This window comes from Struthio camelus, chromosome 2 (genome assembly GCF_040807025.1).
Source record: "Struthio camelus isolate bStrCam1 chromosome 2, bStrCam1.hap1, whole genome shotgun sequence".
Lineage (NCBI taxonomy): Eukaryota > Metazoa > Chordata > Aves > Struthioniformes > Struthionidae > Struthio > Struthio camelus.
In genome coordinates, this window is record NC_090943.1 from 50,349,700 (window position 1) to 50,371,703 (window position 22,004).

Genomic DNA, 22,004 nt, shown 5'->3' on the forward strand with positions numbered 1-22,004 from the left:
CACACTACTCTGTGCATTTCACAAATATCTGGTACCTAATTCCTCAATCAGATGGCAGTAATCAAATCGTTCTTGAGGATTAAGAGAAGACAGCTGAAATTTACGCTGTTTTTCTGGTTCTTCATCAGCCTTTTCATCTTCTGTAATAGTCTGGAAATACAGTAACAGATTTTGAAAATATGACAGAAAGATCAGTTTGACAGCTGACTATTTCTCTGCCAACTTAATATAAAAATAACCCAGAATGTTTTTTCTTTTAGCTAGGAAAAGCAGAACCAAACCTGCCAATCACTTGACAAAGGCTTGGATCTTATCAAATCAACATCAGGCTCCTACTTAACATCCTCTTGGTTCCCCTTTTCTTCAGGGCACAACTACACCAATCTGTCATAAAAACTAATCCTTCATTCATATTGACTGAATGCCTAGTTAAACAGATGAAAAAATCATCATCCATCTATCACATTGCCCTGTTCATTCAGTCTTCCTGTAAGTTTGGAGGCCTTTTATGTATTTCCACCACAGCTTATCAACACGATACTTTATGCCTCTGAAGACACACAGCTGCTCAAGGTTTGAGCATCAACTGATACAAAGTGAGCAAAAGACTAAAAACTCATTTTCCTAGCCCCTTCCAAGTTCACTCTAAGATGGGATCATTTTAAACCAGGCTTTTGGCAGAAAGAAATTCAGTTTGCACTTAAGCACAAATTCCAAGTATCTCTGAGGAAATTAAGGCCTAATCTTTTTTTCCATCATCATAATTTGGTTGAAGGAGTTCTGGATAATACAGACAGTAACTCTCCACTCCACAGCACACCTTAGCATCCCAACAGGAACTATTTTGGTTACAAAATATTTTGGGGACAAAACGCATAATGAAGTAATAAACGTTTCAGTCCCAAAAACATTATCTGTTCAAAATCGTGGGCGAGGCAGGGGAAGGTGTCAGAAATAGAACTGCATGGAACTAATCCACCTAAGTATTTTAAATGCAGATATTCACCTATTACACATTACTTTCAGGTTCAAAACTTTTTAGAGAATAGTTACACCTCTCAGAAAACACAAACAATCACAAACATTTCTGTATATGACACACCTTCTCTTTGGGTTGTGGTGCCACAGGAGGGTTAGCCAGTGGGAAAGCAATGCTGGGGGCCTGTGGAGTGGGAATAAAGTTATCTTCTTTAATGGGTGTTTCAAGATCTCTACATACAGGATTCTTTAGACCTTCAATCAAATCTCCATCCCCAGCCTCAGGAACCTCTGTGAACAATAAAGTGGTATTGCATGACTTGTCTTTGGCTGAATATAGTTACGGGTAAAGCTGAAAAAAAGGCAGCTATCCTAAACGGACAAAAAACAATTGCTGCTACGACATCCACATTACTTTTCTTCAGGATGCACTTCCCTGTTACCACAAAGCACCAACCGAAATATTGCAGCCTCATGTTCTTGCATGTCCTGTTTTGGAAAGAAGAAAAAACTCAAATGGCCTAATTTCTTAGGCTAAACCGCACTGATTCAGTTAAACCAAAAATCAATTGAATACACTTAGCTGATTTTCCCCCATCTTCTCTACAACAGGGTCAGTTTTCAGGAAGACTGTTGCTGCAAGCAGAAAGGGAATTCTGGGGCAGGGGTCAGAGGATTCCGCTATCTCTCAGCGGGCAGAAGTGGGAAGAAAGCAAAACCAGACACAAACAACACAGGTGTGTTGCTTCCTTAGTCCTGGCCACAGAATAAAGATTTCAAAAAGAACAGGGAAGATAAATACAGGATCTTGACTGAATCCTGACCTAAACGTGCACATGCACTCTGGGATGCGTTTTGGGGGCTCATGGGTATCATCTTACTGTCTCCCCAGTCTTCACCTATGATTATTTCCACTACAGTTAAAAAGATTCTGTTACAGGTATCCCTATTTGAACTCCACTATACCAGCCTGAATCATTATCTGGAACCCAGCTGGGGTTCCAAATACAAGCCTGAAAAACATTTCCTAAAGCCGATGCAGGCTATTTTTAGACAAACACTGCCTTGGTGGCAACCAGATAGGAAAGCTTCTCTTAAAGAAACAGCAACACATAACGGAGCTCAAAAAAAGATGCAAAGTTACATTTTTGTCATTCAAGAAATGCCAACAAAGCTTACTCTAATCTTTTTAAAAAATAGAATTCTGAGCCATAACACACACCATTGTATTTTAAAAGCCCCAAAGATCAGACTGATGCCGTAGCAGAGAACAAGTCTGTTGTATTTCTGATTTTACCTATACCAGCAATCTCGGCATCAGCTAAGGAGCCTTTGAAGGCAGACTCATCCACGTTCTTATTGGCGTTATTCTGAACTTGCTCAGTGTACTGGGAAGGACTATTAGGCCACTGAAAGTTGCTGACAAGTCTTGCTCTCTCCTCCCTTGCAGTAGGATCGTCCCAGATGATCTGCTCACTCTGTGATGGCTCTGTGTTTATGTCGGTAAGTGCTTGCCGGGACTGCCTGTGGAATAAAAAGAATGGATGCCTTAAATATTCCTTTACTTTACAGAAGACTGAAATACCTGAGGACAATGTGTTAACGATCACATCAACAGTAGCGTCCTCATGACTTTATTATCAGAAAGCATGGCCAGGAAAGGATAAAAGCTTCACTATAAAAGCAACGCTGGCAGCCTGGCTTTGCGGGCCTAAGCATTAGCACGGCTGAAAAAAGGCAGTCAAAGTACCATTACAGGATATTTATATTATGCTTCATGCTGATAAATTATTTCATGATCAGTGTACCTTACTCTTTACTGAACCTATTAATTTGCCAATAAAAAACAAGCTAAAGGAATAATTTTGCAATATTTCAATTACTCCCTCATTGGAGCTCAGCATTGTCAGAAAATAACGCTTACAGGAGCTCAAATCCTATTCTCTGCATTTGATTTAGAGAGAAAAGAAAGAACAAATATGCACAGGTGCGCTTTGCAGGAATAACTATTACTTGCATACGACCTATGCAATGAAATACTGCTACTGAACACTGCAGCACTGTTTTCATCAAACCCATAACGAAACCAGCTAATCTCAAGTGGCAGGGGGAAGCCAAGGCAGTTGGCATAAGTCAGTTCAACACCAAAAAAGCAACCGCACTATTTTGTTTGTTTGTTTTTAAGCACAGAAAAAACAAGGTAACAACCCAAAAAGATACCTACCAAGGACTAAGATAACATTCTCATTTTAACTAGGAGGTCTAATTAAACATTCTGAATTGCAAGAGAATAAGGAACCGAAGCACTTCAGCGGAGAAAGATAATATAATACTTGAAAACCTTGGAGACTTACTCCTGTTTCAGTGACTGTCTAAGTAAGGGCAGGTAGGACAAAATAAGATACTTTGAAATGCAAATCAATACCTTAGAGCTTCCAAGACCCTACTGCGGCCATTTCGCACAGATCTCGTGCCATCAGGGGTGGTTGGAAAACCATCAAAACTGTTCCTTGAGAGGGATCCTCTTTGTCCTTGTGGTTTCACTATTGATGTGGCAGACATGATCTCCTGCAGCTGCCTTTGGAAATTCTCTCTCATTTCTAGGGTTTGAGTTAACACTTCAAGAGAAGAAACAAAACCCACAAAATCAAGACTGTCGCATTGTAACGAGAGAAGAGTAATAGAAAACTGAGTCAACTTTTCTCCCTATCAGGGCAAATACTTTAAGGAGAAAACAAAGGTCTAGAAAAATTTGCTTATGCCCTGGGTCACCAATTCCTGAACACAAGCAGGAATTCACAGTTGGATCACTTTCAAATTTGCTCGGGTACAACTAGATCTGGCTTATACCCATAATTCTCCTGTAACACGTTTATCTACATAACACGATAACTTACACTCTAAAATAATGTTATTGCCATGTTTAAGATGAATTTCAGTGTTTTAAAAACAAAGAAGTAACAATGAGTAAATTGCAATGGATGACCACCATCTTCTCATGGGCTGTCAGAGTCTTTAAAATAGAGAGCAAAACCTTTTTCTCACTTCCAGCACTAAAGAAAGATATCAGTATGATAAGTAAAGCTTCCAGATCTTAATATACAGAATAGCACCTGAAACTGTAAGAGGCTTGTATAGCTTGACATTCCACAACTATTTTGAAAACTAAAAAATGATTTACATTTACCTCCTTTGGCTTCACTTGCTACAACTTGTTCTCCCTCCGTAGGGACCGTTTCCTTTATTTGGTCAGTAGTTGCATCATCTTCAGCGTCATCTTCACCCACTGGAATAATCTACAAATAATTAAAACGAGTAAAATTCTCAAATTAAGGCTAGAATTTGTGGGTTTTACCTTGTTCAACACTTGTGCAAATTCTGAAGATTAATGAGGTTGCCCTAGAATGATCTAACCTTTCTTTTACCACAAGGACTGTAAGACAATGAGTAACAGCATCAGTGACATCTATTCTGCAATGTAAGTAGCTACTAAAAGACAGTTCACATACTGGATCTCTTGTTCACCTGCAAGAGAAGGCAAAGACAGGACGACACTGTTTCAAATTTGAAAAGCTCTTCTAATCTTAGAAGGCCTGGGTTTCCCTCCATCCCCCTAGAATAAGAATATTCCACATGCAGAAAAAGTGCAGGAGCATCTGGGATAGCTACTGCTAATTAGTAGCTAAACCTGATTCACAGCATCACTGAATAAGCATCAGCATTATCTACTATTATATTAACGTAACAAGTAAGTGAACTGAATAACTCATAACACTATACCTCATTTTCCTTGGCTGGTTTTCCACTTGATGGAAGTATACTAGAGGAAGAGAATCTGGCATCGTGCACTGCACTGATGTCCAGGCTCATTTTGGGATTGTAAGTGTGAGGAAAGAGAGATTCGGGAAGCCGTTTATATTCTTGGGCACTCTGTAACAACATTAATTAACATAAGATAGATAAGAAACTGGGTGAAAAGTAAGAGAAATTCTAGATCTAAACATGGGAGAAGTGTAATAAAGACATCACTGCAAGAAGTACTTTACACAAGAGAAAAATAGGGCACACATTCTGAGAAACACGTAGCAAAATGCTAAAAGAAAGAATATTTTTTCCTCAAGGAGAAAGTCTAAACGTTTACATTTGCCAATGGGACAATATTCATTAAGCTACCATTCAGAGAAAGCTCAATCAAAAACTGTTGAATTAGTAGCAGGGTTTTTTTTTCCCCCTCCTCCTTTTTGTCAGTTTTCAGCTCCAGTCTTTTATGAGGCAAATCGGTGAAAATTAATGGCTCAATTTAAAAACTCAAAGCAGTATGCAAAAACATCAATTTCTCTATGCACTCAGTAGAAACTCAAACAGAAATCAACTGCCATATAACTGGTTTTAAGTTTCCATTTCCATTCAAAAGGAAATGGCAGCTAAGTAACACTTTTGAAAAGGAAACTTCTGCTCCATACCTCTAAAAGCCAGTGTTCTGAAACAATGTGTATACCCCTTTCCTTAACAGATCTGTACTCCTTGTTGTTGTCGTTTTGTCCTCCCTTGTAGATGAAGTGCGTCACTGTTTCATCAAAGCACCATCTGGGAGGGGGGAAAAAAAACCCTAAGTACAACTTAAAGATATCACTTCCGACCAAAAATTGTAAGAAAACCCTCACAGAAATTGTTCTATTCCATATTCATGTTAAAGTATTGTTTTGCCCACTTTGTTATAGCTAAATATAGGACGAGCCTGATTTTTTTAATCCAAAAAGACTGCGTTCTGTTTCAGCATAGTGCAATTTCAAGATTTTTTGAAAGCATTCCTGAAGTAAAGCATTCCTGAGCTATTTTTTTTTTCTTTTCAAGTAAATGGAGTTCCAAATCTAACAAGAAGATATGTGACCTAAAGCAAGGTAACTTTTTCTTTTATTGACATATTGAGCTGCAACTGGACTACTGACCCTTCAAGCTCAAAACAAATAAAATGTAGGCTTCTAACACTTAAACCGATTTAAAAAACTGTATTTGTTATATAAAGGAATAAGCTGTAACATTTCTAGGCTGCTACCATACGTGAGGACAACATCCTAATCCATGAGAACACTTATCATGGAGTCAGTGACAAACTATTTAAATCAGATTCAGTGGGAGCAGAATTCGGTCCTAAGTCACAAAGGCTAGTAGTTGCTAGTTTCTCCTACCGAGAACCATTTTTCTTTTAAAAAAAAGTTTTTGTTTCTTTGCTTAATAAAGATTTAGCCATGCTTACAACTGGTAAAACAGTTAGGTTTGAGTAAGAGGTTCTCCCCCAAAAAATAAAGACAAAAATCTACACTAAAAGTCAATTTTAATCTACTCAAAACTCAAAGAAGTTTCATAGCTTTTCTTCCTTTCTTTTTCGAAGAACATTTTTCTGCAATTCTGGAAAACTTCAGGACAAACACACTTTCTAAGACAGACTTATCAGGAACACAGAGACAGGAGAAAAGGCAGCCTTATTTTGCATTAGAAACAGATGGCCTTATTTTGCAATAGAAGTTGATTAACATGGTGAAACCTGAAGTTTAATTACAGCGAAAGGTCATCTAGATAAGGATATTAGAACGCCAAGACTCTGATTTATTAGAGGTCACATCAGGCCAGAAGTTCAGAAGCTGTTTGCATCAGTTGATACCTGTAGTCTGCCCCAAGAGAAGCTGCTACCGCATTCAGTTCACTTTGCTTCTTGCTAAGTTTTTTACTAACACATATAACAACATCAGCCAAAGGCTTGGAATCTTCTTCCTGTTCAAGTAGAAGAGAGAAATAGGAAAGAGTCACATCTGGAAGACTTCTATGCCAATAGCTTTATATAACAACAAAACTATGATAAACAAGTTCTCCCTGTTTTTGCTGCTGCAGCCTCCCTGGTCAAAAGAAAGCACTATTATCACTCCATGCACTAGGAATCAAAAGACAAGAGATGCATCTCAGCCAGTCTCCCCAGAACACATTCCACTCTTTCCTTGCAGACTGAGCCCCAGAAACGTGACTGACCAAGTCTGTGCTGGCGTAGAAAGGATGAGATTAAGGAGCTACAAAATAAGAAGTAACAGCCTTCCCTTGCTGAATGCTATCTGCTTTCTTATTCCTCCTCTATAGGATACAGTACATTAACATGGCAAGCAGTACATAAACACTTCCATTTCTTCTGCTTCTTTTTTCTGTTTTCTCTCATTAAGATAGGTTAGGCATTCATACAAGAAAGCAAGCAGATGAGGACTGACGGGGGCAAGACAACTACTAAAAAGATGAACATAACACGCTTTATAAGGGGGTAAGCAACTGACCCCCTTGTGCCTGCTAGCAAGCAGAAAAACAGCACCTTACAAAGGATAGGAAAAGATGCATTGAAAATGAACTCTTAGTCTGAGACAAAATATTTAGTCCTGCTCACCTCCCATCCAGATACTAACAAAATCTATACAGATACATATTTATATATCACAATTCCTAGCAACTGCTTAACATCGAGGATAGTAGAACAAATAGTAGAATAAACTTTTAAAATTCTCCCTTGCCTTCCAGGAGGAAATTCTTCTAGCTTACCTTCCTTTCATTGTCACTGAAGAACACAGACTCACATGGATTTTTGTCCAAACAGGTCGTAAAGCAGTACAAAGATTATCACAATTTGCAAATTCCTTTATAACTTATAACCGCAAGATTACAGCATTTTCTTAACTAAGCCTATGTTCCAAAAACTCCAGAAACAAAACTTCCTACCACTTCTGGTTGTGCAGCCTTCAACCGAGGACTGGTAGTAAGAGCTACTGTATGCCGTGTGCTGTTTGCTAGTGCCAATTTCAAGTTTCTGCCAATGACTTCAGAGAGAGGTGTACTCAACTTCCTGGATTTTTGACAGAGACCTCCCGGAGTTTCCAAAGCTGCCAGAGCATCCTACCAAGAAAGAAGCAACCAACTGAGTTACATGAACGCACTAGAACATTCTCACTCAAGAACAAGTTTCACATCTATAGTCTGTGTTAAGTTTCCATACTCATAAAGCACAACTCTGTATTACAGTAAGCAGTCAGCAAGTGCAACTGGAATCCCATTGCATAAAAACAGTACAAGACAATCTAGATCTTACAGTGTGAATAAGCAAAATAGCAAGAGGATGGGAGGAGATTATTAGTATCTCTCCATTATGTGAAAAGAAAACACAGACGAGCTCGAGCAAACTACCTTAGGTAGAAAAGCCAGCAGGCAAACCCAGGAATTCCTAGACCCACACCAATACGTTACCTTTTTAATACCTCCCCCCAGAAAAACTGCACATGAATATGTAATTATATCTGCACCTTTAAAATGCTGAGAGCTATCATCCTTCTTTTTTTAAATCAGAAATTTTGGTCTAAAATATCTTGTTTTGGGAAGTTATCTATACAGGGTAAACTGACAGATATCCAAAGGGAGAGATCCGTTTTCATGAAGCAGAACTAAGAACTCTTAGGATTTCTTAGGCTTTGTTCTCATGACAGAACTCATGTTCTGTTTCGCTGAGGAAAAAAACTCCTTGCAGAATTCAGTACTTTCACCTTTCAGTTAAGGCCTCCAAAAATGAAAAACAAACTGAAGACTTCCCATGCACACCTGAGTCATTCAAGAGGTATTCCAGCACAGACATTTCTAGTGTCAAGGATTTTTTTTGCCTTTTTTTTTTTTTTTTTTTTAAGGCTAATAGTTTCTTTTCTCTTTCTGAAGCCCATGAAAGGCTAAAACAACTCAAACACCCAATCTGTTTTTCGACTTGCAACCTATCTTTAAGACAAAATAGATTTTTTCCACCTTCTCACTACATCTTTCAGTTTAAAAGTATGAAAGGGAAAACATCCATGATTCTCTCAGTCACTGACCAATACAGTAAATGAAGTCTAATAACAATCATTTGCAAAAAGAAGAATAAGGGAATGTCTAGGGAGAAAAATAAGCATTTTGTAATCGCTATAAAGCTATTAAGTTAAAATGTATTGTGAGAGAAGTACTTCATCACAAAACAAATAAGCATTTGTTCCAATATCTGGAGGAACCATAACTCTTCTAGTTACGTTTCTCAGGCTTTAGATGTAAAGAGATAGATTGTGCTGCATGTGAGGTGTAGAATGCATGAGCATATGTGGCAGTAGGCACAAAAAGAGAAGAAGAATATTATAGCATCCACCAATCAATGTAGTCCACGTGTCATTAACTAAAGGTATGTATAAATAAATGGAGCCAGTTTTCCTGGCTTTATTCAAAATGGAAAGGCTACACGTTAACAGCATAAAAAGGCTAAGCGTGGGTTTCTGTGCTGTTTTAAGCTTATGCATATCTTTAACCCTACGGGCTAAAAAAGCTGCAAAGAAGTTCACCTTTACATCAAAAGAAGGCTTGAATAACTTGTCTTTGGAAAGAAATTTGGATGGTGTATCAAGGTGTAAAGATGGTTCTTTCTGTGGCAGTACCCCTTCTGCAAAAGGGGTTGTCTTCTTCCCAATATGATGAGAGATTACAGTTTGGAAAGCTTTACTCTGGAACCTGTTGATATCAAGAGGGGTCACAGCTGGTTTTTTTCCAGCTTCAAGGAGATAGGTAGGTTGTTCTGGAGAATCTGGAGATGGAACAGTTGCAAGTGTCTTGCTAGGCCGAGTAACAAAGCTCTCCTTATCTTGAAAAGGAAAAAGGCGAGGATAAACATAAGCAAGTAATCTAATTTTCATTTTGAACACAGATGAAGACAGGATTGTATTTTAAGAGTCAGTATCATAAATGCCTTTTCTAGCATATACTAGTCTGAATTACATTGCTACCGAGCTTGACCTTGAGCAGCTAAAATGAAAGAGCAACCTCTGTCCCACTCATACTATTTCTAGCTCTGTAGGTACATATACACACACAGAGTCTATACAGCACCTATCAGAACAGCAATTGGTTACAAGCTTGGTTACATCATTTTACAACTACTGGAATGTTATTATACAATAAACCCTTCCCTCTCAACTTAAAGATAACTCCTACTCCCTGGTTCTTTACTTTTCATGCAATATAATTTTCCTTTATACTCATGATTCTGAATTACGCCCCCTTAGGCCACCACATACAATTCCAACTTCGGATCAATGGGACCAGATTTAGCCATGAATCAGCTCTTAAAGCTTATGCATTGCAAACACTAATAAACACAACTCATCTTTATGGCTTGTTCACAAAATTAGTTACAATGGCTTTTACATTTTACTGCTCAATCATTTTTCTCCCCACTTTTTTCCTGGAAAAGCAGTATATAGGCAAGACATGCTTGTGTCAACATAACCTTTTATTCTCTGATAACCCATGTAATTAATTCACAAGCACACTGGTAAAACTAATCGGCTAACATTCAATATTCATCAGTATAGTCCATTTCTCAATATGAACAGAAAGTTGCCAAATGAAAGGCGTGAAATAGCCGGCAAGGGGCAGAAGCATTAGTAGATGAAGCAGGCGTGAACGACGGAAGGGAGGGGCATCATGTAATTGCAAATGATGAGTATTAAGTTCTAAAATGGATCCAGCATCAATTTCCACACAATCTGCAAAGTGGCATATGGGTCAAAGGACAAAGTCGAGTCACTGAGCTTGATTCACAACTAAATGATAACCACAAGTCTCTGCTGACTCCAACAGACTTACAGCCAACGTGCAGTATCATTTCTCTAATCACAGCTCAGGGAAAACAAAAACAAAAAAACCCAAAAAACCACCAACAACACACCCAAACCTTAGAAAAATATCTTTTAGTTTTAATATTCTGAAGGTTTTAGGGATGAAAAACAATTACAGTGTACTAGCTTTCTTGAACAGATTGCACAATCATACATGATAATTTTCCCTTACTTGCTAATAACCCACCTTCAGCATCTGTGTTTTCGACTAAAAACTTGCTTTCATCTGCCCTCTTTCCTCTCCTTGCAGACTGCAAAAGCCAAGCTACAGTGACTGCAGGCAAATTCCACTTCTTTGCAGCTTCATACTTGGACCCATCCGGCTCTTTCACCACCAGATGAGTACTAGCAAACATTCCCTTTTTTGCATTGGCTCTTCGCACAAAAAATTCTTGTACTCTAAAATCAGATCAATAAAACGTTGACTTAGTCATAAACACGATTAATCTAGGGGAAATTTATAATACTATAAAATACATTCAAACAACGGAAGGAGAATCAGTAGAATTATCTAAGACTATGCACTTAGCTTTTCACAAGCTAATCTACAAGCAAAAACAAAAAAAAAACCCAAACAAACAAAAATACGCCCAAACACTCCAAAAATAACAACAACAAAACCCTGTTGAACAGTAATGTTGTGCTTCAATCAATATTGAAAAAGTATAATTTCTCATACTCTGGATGTCCCCACGCAGGCTCAGCGTATGAATCAGACATGAGAATACCATTCTTCTACAGGAATGATGGGACAAGCTAGATTCCGTTCTTGAGCCAAAAAGCATCATTTCCAAACAAACAATAGTTTTCTTCCTGTTTAATTGCAATTTTCTCCTGTGATGAGGGAGCTAGCTAATCCTCCAGATGACAGCAGGACTGAACACAATGGCAAAGAGTTTAGTTCAAACAGACTGCAAATCAAATGATACTCTGTAACTAAGTTGCACAGTTTTTCCACTCAAGAATGTATTAAGTTGGGTTTTACTAATGTTTCTCAGAGATCTTGCAGAATTAGGAGCAAATAATTCACCATCCCAGCTTTTAAGAAATGGTGCACTATCTCTAGTTATGAGGCTGGACTGGAAATTACTGAACTCGAGGAACAATAAATGGAACTCCTAGACCATTCCATCTAACCTCCTGCTACTTCAAGCAGCAAGATTGCTCAATACCCCTTTCACAAACGTATCGCCTCAAACCACCTGGCCTTCTCATCTCAATTACATACAGCTTTAGGAAAAGACATCATAAAAATAACCCTAATTCCTTAATCAACTGCTTGGCTCCACTTCTGCATCAAAAGCACAGTCTGAGATACGCGGTCCTTGTCCAGCAGCCTAAATTCTACCTAAATGCCTGCGATTAGTTCAAGGAAAGAGCTCCATGGCTTTGAAGAGCAATTCAGAAGGCCTGATAACTAGAGGAGAGCAAACAGTTACGGAGGGTCAGACAGCGGGAAATACAAAAATTGGGGTATTTTGGTAGAAATTAGGCTGTGCGAACACAAACTACAAGTTTCTCTAACGGAGAGGCAAATAAAGAACCACATGATAACACCTCACTGCTTCACCACTGGGTTTTGTGAGTAAATAGAATCCAAAAGAGCTTTAACTCTAATTTTTGTTAGTTCTGCAAAAGAAGAAATAAAATGAATAAAGGATTTAGTCACAGTGGCTGTCAGAGAACAAGACTAAACCGCAACAGGAGACGTACCTTGCTCCTAGCAATCCTGCCAAATACACCAGGGAGTCTCTCTCTGCACCAGTGAACTGGCTAAATGAAAGAACACAATCTTCCAGGGGAGTGACTCCTTCCATTACTGGGACTGGTGTGAACAGTGGACTGGACTGGGGATCTAAAAGGAGCTGCTGTTCCACACATGTTATCTTAAAGATGACGAAATAAATAAAAATGAAAATCAAGCCAAATAACAGCAAAACCTAGCAACGTTTCAGCAACTGCATCCCAGCATTTATGGACTTAAGAAGAAGCAATCCTGTTTCTACCATCACACTTGAGACAAATTATTTCACATACAATCAGAGAAATTCTTTTCTAGATAATTTTAAGGTTTGATGTACTACAGCTTTATTCACACTTTTCAGTTAATGCTCTTACAACTCCGGAGGCTCCCTTAAAGTCTCTGAGGGTTTGCATAACTTAATTGTTTTTCAGTGCTAGATAACTGACTATGAACTAAGTCACTGAACAGTTTTTAGTCTATGTCAAATGCATCCTCTTGCTAAATATACTTAATTTTTTTTCCTTGATTTTGAGCTGGAAAGCTGACTTGCTTTGCTGTCACAAGACAGAAAAATCTGTGGAAAGCAGGAAGCATGAAAAAGTAAGCACAAAGATATCAAAAAAAAATCATTATTAGTCAGCTGCTCCTTCAATAGCTCATTATTTAGCGAAAATGCTGCCAGGGCCTCATACGAGAAGCCTTTGTGCCATTAAAGTCCTATTTAACAAGCCTGTACAAAATAAGTGAAACAGACAAACGATACTTTAAAGAAGCAGAGGCATTAAAGCACACTTTCATTTAGTACGTTTCAGATGACATGAGGCTAATTTCTCAATATCTCATTTACATATAAGTAACGAGAAACTCTTCAGTCTGACAAGGCATATTTCTAATGCAGATACTCATTTACTTGCTGAACTGAAGGCTTAACTCTCTTACCAGCCATGTATTAGTAACAACCTCTCCAACAGTTGGCTTCACAGTGCACCCCAACAAGGGTACCACAGCATAGTCTGCAATGGTTCTGCTTTGCGGCGACACAATTTTCCCAGCATTCTCCTTTATAAGATCTGCAATGCAGGACTCCTCCTCTTCACCAAAACCCAAAAGAAGAAATCTCTTTCTGACAAATAAGTGTCCTTCAACCGCTGCAGAAGCCTCTCCCAAGGAACCATTATACACAGAAGATTGATTCTCTTCTTGAATAGACAAGCGAGTAACATCTTTGAAGTTACTAGATGTTAGTTTTTCACCTTCAACTGAAAGAAAAAAAAAAAGTCTGAAAAAATGGCAGACAACTCAAAAATAGTTTCACAGAGAAAACAGAATTTTAGTATTTTGCTGTTTTCAGCTAGGCTTTAGTTAAAGCCTGTTCTACATGGGCCTCTTCAAATTTGGTTTCTAAAACACAATACAGAAATAAACACATTAAACGCAGCTAGCTTTAAGGAGTAAACACAACAAAACTCAAGTTTAAATTGCTATACAAATAAATTCTAATTATGAGCAGTGAAACTTTCTATGGCATACTTAGTCGAGAACCTACCTAACGTAGAATCATTATTTACATATTGAGAGAGGAAGTCATCTTCATCAGCTTTCTGGTGTTTTACAACGTTCACAGCTTCTTTCTTCGAGAGACTGTTATTTTTGGGAAGAATTGATTTTATTCCAGGTTGCTCTAAAATTGGATTTTCTATCATCTGGTAGTTTAGAGGAATATATTGCTCCACTGGAAGTAGAAAGCCTTTACTGAATGACTCCAGTAACCATTTTGCTGTCACTACATGAGGCCTACAAAATAAAGCGTTACACAAATAAGTTACAGCAGGTTTCAGAGCTATGTTTCTTCTTCCCCACTCTGCAAGCTACTATTGTATTTAGGAAGTTTGCAACTCCAATACTAAGCAAGCTTTGTGCACTCTACAAAACTGAAGACTTCTTATTTCTTTTAGTCTGAGACCACAGAATTTCCTACAACATAATTCATATCTGCTATTGCTGGGTCACCAAATCCTTCCTCCACAACATATTACATGATACTGGGGACAAAAAGAATTAACATATGAGAATATTTATTTTCTATTCTTTGAGATGATTCACGGCTAGCAAAAAACTACAGCACTCAAGATCACGCAAGAATAAATAGGCGAAGATGTCCTCGTGAATGCAACTTTAGCAGCCTCGTCATTTAAGTCAAGAACTGCTTAGAATTTTCAAAACAATACATGTTTTCTTGTTTATGGGAGCGAGGGAAGACAGACAATGCAGAAATGGCCCTGGGGCAAGACGCTTAACAGACCTGTGAGTTGTCTTGTCCAAGAAGCGTTTCAGCTCATCCTTATGTTCCCCTAAAATGACATGGGTGACATCTTCATTAAGCTGATTAAATCGAAAACCACCACCACAGTTAATAAGTCTTCTCATCTTATCTAACTTCCTGCCACCAAAGCCACACAGATAGATCTACAAAGAGAAACAAAGCAACAAAGAAAGGCTTTTAATTTTTTTTTTAAGTAGGATATTTCGGTATAATTCGTTATGCCTGCTGCAGAACACACCCACAAAAGTGATGTAGCTTCTGAGACACAGCAAAAAACAAAGTAATTATTCCAATTCTAAACGTTTAGCTTTGCACATAAACAAAACTTGGACATCTACTAAGCCCCAGCCAAAGGTTATACATGGAAGTTGTATGACATGAAAAAAAACAAACAATTCTTGAATATATTCACTATAGTATTTAAAATATATACATATAGACATAGGTACATACATGCATCTTGAGCTACACTGTGTGACTTGAAATAAATCATGCATTTGCTACTGATAAAGTAAACAACGTAATTTACTCTAGCAGCGACTGCCAGTGCCTCAAAACTAGCTGCTTCCATAGGGTAAGAGTGAACATTTCAAAGTGTACATTGTTAAACATACTCGACACCCATCTAGTAAATCTTCAGGGGCTTGAAAAGAACTTATATCCAAGCTTTCCAGCTCATCGGAAGAAGGATCCAGCCTGCTGCTCATAGCAGAACTACATGCAGTTTCATTAACACCACTCAAATTGATATTGGAAATGTGGCTGACGTCCGAAAGAGTATGATCTTTAAATAAAATTAAAATAAAAGAGATTCATTAGTTTTTGCTTGTCTCTCTCCGCTAGTTAACCAAATAAAATACAAACTGTCACATAGGATTTTGTCATGCTAGAAGGAAAGGCAAAAGCTGAAAAACAAAATATTAGATAAGTATACCCTTGGTTAAACCAAGGGTTTTATTTACACAGACTCAATAGGGTTTTATTATTAGCAATTGCGCTTACACAATTTCCATTTCTTCCCAAGTAGATATAATCTGTGAGATAACAGCCACCAAGACTGGCCAACTGCAAAAGCTTTTATTCCTCTTATCGAGTGTTTTGTGCCCACATATCATTAGAAATATTCATTTCATATAAATAGGCCTCGCTAGTAAAAAAAAAAAAAAACTCAACTTGAAGCTTATAGATTAAGAGAGTTTCTGTAGTATCTGGCTTGAATTCCTCATGTTCTATCGGTAGCGCTAACACAGCGCTGCCATGTTGGCTACTTCCTGAAGCAGTGGTCCAATAACAGGTGTTTGTAAAGACATACTTTTAAACCTGTCAGTGTCTTTTACGCTACCACGTTTGTTTAGAAAATGGTTTTTAACTTTCCTGTTATTTGCAGCATGCAATAAATAAAAACAAATAAATAAAAATCAGCATCACATTTTTTTCTTTCCCTTTGCAGCAGGTGTAAGATTTAATAAGACAAGCCACTTGTTTTAAATTGCAAAGGTATGAACAGTCCTACTTTTTAGAACTTATTAGTCACAACCACCCACCACTGATTCCTAGGCAGACAATAACATACCTAATTCAAGCACACTTTCTGAAGTTATTCACATGCTCAAGTCTACATATGTTGGAATATTCGACACCCATAAAATCAAGCAGATGTGTTTTAAGCATAAGCAGAATCAGAACCCAAGTTGTCAAAATATCAGCACCGTAAAAGCAGGCAGCACCCCACAAATTTGAAATAATTCTTCCTTTTTACCACAAAAGCTTCCCACCTTCCTTTCATCTATTTTAAAAAGTCTTACTTACTATCGGGCTTGCTGGCGTGACTTGTAGGTGTTGATGTACTGGGTGTACTACTTAGTTTTGATCCAGCCTCTATTTTATATATTGTCTCATCCTGACAGAAGCCTTTCTCAATACTGTCAGAAAACCACTGCACAGACACACAATGCACGTTCCATTTTTTGGCACATTCGTATTTCTGACCTTTCAGACAAAAAGAAAAATCACAAGTTACTAGAACATGAATGCTTCAAAATGATCGCTAAAGGATAGACAGACACTTAGAAAATTAAAGGTTCAAATAGAAACTGATTTTGGAGAGGGCAATTACCAAATTAAGTTTTGATTCTAGTTCCAAGTGGCAGCTCATACTGCAGTCATAAAGTTAGGACAACGTGCAAAGTTGTATTATCTTGTATTCATTTGATGAGCTGTTGGGTGTTGTTCGTAGATTTTTATTACAATCTGCATTTGCCAAAAATCAAACTACGCTAATTTGTCTAAAAAGCAGCTGGTTATTTACTGCCAGCAAAAACAAACCCAATGGCCACACACAGAACTAAACATTCAAAGATGCTGCATTCAACTATTTGTTGTCTACTCTTTGAAAGAACTATCCCAGATCTCTAGTTTCCATTTGAAAGACAAAAAAAAGCAGCTGGCAGAAGAATCTGCAAGATGTGCATTTTACTTGTTTTCTGTATTTAACTAACAATAACAGCAATAGCACCACTTCTCATTTACAGAGGATGGTATAAACTCTTTCAGTAACATATTTCACTGCACTATTACAGGTCAAACAAACTGCTGTGCAGAGTCTACAGTCTTACGGTTCTAGAGCTGGTTTTGTTTTGTTTGTGTACAAACACATACTCTCCTTTATTCACTGTTAGAGCAAAAAAAAAAAAAAAAGTAATGATAGCTAGCTCATGGGTACAGTATCACAGGACAGTGAAGCAGCAAAGCACAAAGGAAAAAAAAAACCAAGTTACAATTTTTACAGCCCTTTAACCAAGATTACCTTTCCACTAACAATATTGCTAAGGGTATCTCATCTTGCCATACGCTTAAGTTTAAACCCACCTACAAGAAGGTTTTACTAATACTGCCATATCAAACAATTAAATAAATCAAAAAGGGCAGCCCGCATCACCACATCTTAACATGCAGAAGTCAAATGCAACTGTCCTGTCCCAAAATTTTCTTTCTGCGAGGCTATGAAAGACAGGTATTTCATACTGTTCTTATTATGATACCCAAATACCCGGAAGATCCTTCAACTGAAGCGTCTCATTTTTTGATGCACTAGAAAGCTCCATAAAAGAACTGTGCCAAGTCCTTCTGCCATTAAAAAAAAAAAAAAGTGACCGCATGACATTTAAGGGCTTTAAACCAGAGGGAGAATTAAAAAAAAAAAATCAAGATATTATCCCATAGAGAAAGGGACAGAAATTGGAAGGGGAGGGGGAAGTATTCCCATTCTTCTCAAAACACAACTACAACTCTTTATCTTTTCCAAGAGGAAGGAAAGGAGTTTTCATTCCATTTTAGCAAATGGGAGCTCAGGAGGTTCAATAAATAGATAACTTTAAAATCATAAGTTTACAACCCAATTTCGATCAAAAACTTGTTTTTCTTTATTCTTTCATCCCTTTAGGCTTCTCCCTTTTTTCCTCCCTTTAACACCATCTGGGTCTTCATTTCTTTCCTCTTTTGCTCTCCTTTCAAATGCCTTTAGAGCACAGTAAATATGCAGTGTTACTCTTCCCATTGACAGTATTTCCCTAAACAGAAACAGTAAAAGCAACACTGAAACAGACACAGAGATGTTCAAATCCTTACACTTAGGCATAATTGCACTGCTTCAACTCAAGAGGGGAACACAGTATTTTCTCTTTAAATTCTACCTTTTGGTTCTTGAACTATGAGGTGAGTACATTCATTCATCTTGAGCTGCCCTGTATACTGCCCACCATGTTCAGCGGTGAGGCGCTGGACTTCCTTCCTGTCTGAACTACTTAAGCCAGTTACGCAAATTGTACAGCCAAGGAACACAGGACAGGCGTAGTCTTCCATGTTAATATCAGTATATCTAATTATGCTAAAGGAGAAAAAGAGGGAAAAAAGAGAGAAATAAAATATCTTTTTCTTCAAAGTAAAATTACCTGCAAAAAAGTCCCTATCTTCATAAGAATTAGCACCAATACAAAACAATACAATACAAAATAAGAGGGTTTTTTTTTTTTTTTTTTTTTTTACCTTTGTTGAGACTTATCCCACAGTGTCTTAATCCAAGAAGGCAGCAAAATAGGTTTTTTTAGAGAAGCAGCTACTAAGTATTTCTTACTACCAACTTCTCCAGCTATAAGGTGAGTTACTGACACATTGAGGTCTCTGTACACACGTCCACCCATCATCTGCACATATTTATGAACTTCTTCCTGGGTGGGAAAAGAAACTATAGAAAATCTTCAAGCAAAAAGAACCTACATCATATGCAGGCTCACCTTAAAAAACAAACAAACAGAACCCCGTCAATTTCAAATCTCTATGGTTTCTCCTAAAAATCTGTTTGGAAATCCAAAAAATCAATATTTCGGGAAGCCATTAAAAATACCAGACATTAACTCCATTTTATTCTTGATAAGCTGAATATAAAAGATACCCTTAATAAAGAGGCTACAACCATATTATATCAGTGAAAATGTACTGATGGTTGGCATTTTAGGTAGTATAAATTAGAAATAGATGTTGGAATAAATAAAAAGGAAACTTTTACAATGAAGGACGTGAATTAAACTACTTGAGATAAACCACGGCTGACTAGATATTAAATCTTTACCGTGTAGTTTGAGTAACCAGAAATAGAGTACTTTGTCTGCAGCATGACAGCCACAGACAAACTAGCAAGCTAAGTGATCCACCTAAAGATGAAGTCAGCTAATAGAATCCCTAAAACATACAATTAATCCTACAGTAGCAAGACTAATGTCTTACAATTTTATATGCATTCTTATGTAACATAAATGTACATATACACACTACAAAGACATGTATACATACCATATATATAGTAAGCCTATATACAAAAATTTACACACCATCTACAGAGCCTATATATAAAAACAGGCAGACTTTTACGTTATATAGTAAGACTATTGGCTTAGCAATAAGCCATCTGAAGCAAATGTCACAGAAAAATTAGCTGAACAACCATTATGGGCCATTACCCTAACATCTTTTTCAAGGCTGGTACAGGATACTGTTACATCGGCCATGGTCATGTTATACACAGGATATTCAGCTCTTGGGACGCATCGCTGGGACTGCATACAATATAGGACTGCCTGTGGTCCAACAATTCTACAACCGAGCTGCGGTAAAATCAAAGAAAAAACAAAGATTAGCAGAAAGACACACCGGTATAAACAAAGCTTTCCTTGTCCCAGAACACTGGGGAAGGAGAGGTCATTGTCTGCCCTCCTTTAGCAGCTCCAAGTAGTTGAACATTTTTTTTCATTTTCTGATGCAGATTCTCAGTACCATCCTCTCACGTTTTCTGGCCTTGGTTAAGGCAGTGGATGCTACAGCTGACATGCCACAGAATTCTCGCGAGCCTAGCTTTGTCTGCTGGCATTATTTCTTGGAGGTCAAACAAAATTACATTACTGGGGGAAGCAAAAAAACGCGAGAGCCAGCTCACTGACTACAGCAGAATCAGAACTGATCACTGTATTTATTTTTCCATTTGCTTCAAGATGATTGTTACGCTTTGTCAGCCCTCCTCTTCCCTAAATACAAATGCATTGGAATTTTTACTATGGACTACTATATTCAGTAAAGAAAGAGAAAACATGCAGAGTATAATTATCGACATGAGCATTCCTACAAAAGACAGAGTATTCCTACAAAAGAGAGTATAGTTAAAAGTAAATTGATGAGTAGCAGACCTTTTTGAGATGACTGAAAACAACGCCTCTAAAAGGATCGCAAATGTAAAGGGATTTATCATTTTCGTTTATACTGAGCGCTGCTTCTTCTTCAAGGATCTGCAGATGTTCTTCTGACTGAAATTCTTTTATGGACTGCAGGAAAACAGTGCACACAATTACACTTATTTAATTCACAAATCACAAACAGTTAAACCTGTGGAAACTACAAAAGCTTGTCTACTTAAAAGAGCTTACAACAAAACTATATAAGAGCATATTAGTAGAAAAGAAGGCTAAAGATATCTCCTGTTTTTTTTTCCCCAATTCTTCACAATATTCAGAACTATATGTTCAGCACACAAACCTTCAGGACCTCATCCTGCCAGACAGTGCCTTTAACTCCCACTAACCTCCAGGAGGAGGAGAAAAATGAACTGTCCTTACTAAATCTTCAGTAGTCTGGATGAGTGACCACCATTTGGATTTGCCAAGCTTCCAGTTTACTTCATTAAACGTTAAGAGGTTTTCAGAGGAGGCTAAAACCGTTTATTCACTCCTCCCTCCCCTTACTCCCTCCTCCCCTCCAAGAGAAATAGTACTTCCCATGGTACTATTTGCTGTACTGGACAGTTGCTCTTTGCAGAGCTGATCTCCAAATTTTAGGCTCCTCAGTACCTTTAGCAAGACATTAGGCCCACAGAATCCCTCTTCTGTGAGAATCTACAAGATGTAGAAGAGTTTTCTGAATGGAACTATCACATTACAAGTAATAAATAAACACAATGAAAAAGAATTGCTTCTTGATCTAGGAATAATCATGCAAAACAAACTTTAATAACAACACTGAGCATCTCTATCACTGAAATGTGTTATCTACAGATGCGTACAAACGCACTACATCCCGAGACAACCACAGAAGACGCTTACATAGAAAATAAATACGGCAACCTCACTGAGAAAGGTCATCAAACCCACCTACCTCAAGAGCTTTAAAAAAAAACTCCGAGTTTCCAGAAGACTTTATGAACTTCACAAAGAACGGCTCCTTACTACCTTTCATCCTTTAACTGGAAAGCAAAACCACACAGGTTTCATGACTCTGCCACCTTCGTCCGGAGAGACACCTAACGCCTGCAGCCAGCAGCCGCCAACACCTTCCCCACCCCCGCCGCAGGAGCTGCGCAAACCGCCTCGGCCCGGCCCCGCACCGCGGCCCGGCCCCGCACCGCCCAGCCTCGGCAGCGCCACCAACCTCCGCAGGGGGCAGCCCCTTCCCCACAGAGCCTCCCCTCCCCCGCCTCACGCAGGCCACTGGCACTACCGCCGCCCCAAGCGCTCCCCGAAGGCCGGCTCGCTCGGCGCTGCCGCCCCGCCGTTGCGGGCCGCCGCCGCCGCCCGTCACCCACCCCGGGCCGCCTGCGCGGCTGGCGGGAAGCGCCGAGCCCCGCACCGCGCAGGCGCAACATGGAGCCCGGGCGGGGCGGCGGGGGGGTGGAGGCGCACGCGCCGCCGGAGGGGAGGAGCGGCGG

At 38.6% G+C, this 22,004-nt stretch overlaps 1 protein-coding gene across 3 annotated transcripts in view; it reads right to left on the bottom strand.

Moving 5' to 3' along the window:
• The window catches only part of TOPBP1 (DNA topoisomerase II binding protein 1), a 26,491-nt gene extending 4,537 nt beyond the window's left edge, over positions 1-21,954 (bottom strand). Inside the window, exons 1-23 of one of the 3 annotated variants that reach the window (XM_068935608.1) lie at positions 21,882-21,954; positions 21,455-21,542; positions 20,494-20,628; positions 19,774-19,917; positions 18,803-18,984; positions 18,451-18,644; positions 16,568-16,747; positions 15,373-15,542; positions 14,738-14,901; positions 13,982-14,229; positions 13,375-13,694; positions 12,405-12,577; positions 10,879-11,090; positions 9,360-9,655; positions 7,732-7,905; positions 6,641-6,750; positions 5,442-5,565; positions 4,759-4,908; positions 4,166-4,274; positions 3,404-3,596; positions 2,276-2,502; positions 1,103-1,269; positions 36-150 (exon numbers count right to left, since the gene is read on the bottom strand). In XM_068935608.1, coding sequence (XP_068791709.1) covers positions 36-150; positions 1,103-1,269; positions 2,276-2,502; positions 3,404-3,596; positions 4,166-4,274; positions 4,759-4,908; positions 5,442-5,565; positions 6,641-6,750; positions 7,732-7,905; positions 9,360-9,655; positions 10,879-11,090; positions 12,405-12,577; positions 13,375-13,694; positions 13,982-14,229; positions 14,738-14,901; positions 15,373-15,542; positions 16,568-16,747; positions 18,451-18,644; positions 18,803-18,984; positions 19,774-19,917; positions 20,494-20,628; positions 21,455-21,535 — 3,868 coding nt within the window. In that variant the 5' untranslated portion in view covers positions 21,536-21,542; positions 21,882-21,954. Of the gene's footprint in view, positions 1-35; positions 151-1,102; positions 1,270-2,275; positions 2,503-3,403; positions 3,597-4,165; positions 4,275-4,758; positions 4,909-5,441; positions 5,566-6,640; positions 6,751-7,731; positions 7,906-9,359; positions 9,656-10,878; positions 11,091-12,404; positions 12,578-13,374; positions 13,695-13,981; positions 14,230-14,737; positions 14,902-15,372; positions 15,543-16,567; positions 16,748-18,450; positions 18,645-18,802; positions 18,985-19,773; positions 19,918-20,493; positions 20,629-21,454; positions 21,543-21,727 lie in introns of all 3 variants that reach the window. The other 2 variants (XM_068935607.1, XM_068935610.1) reach the window with 2 other exon arrangements.
• Between the last annotated feature and the right edge of the window lie 50 nt (positions 21,955-22,004).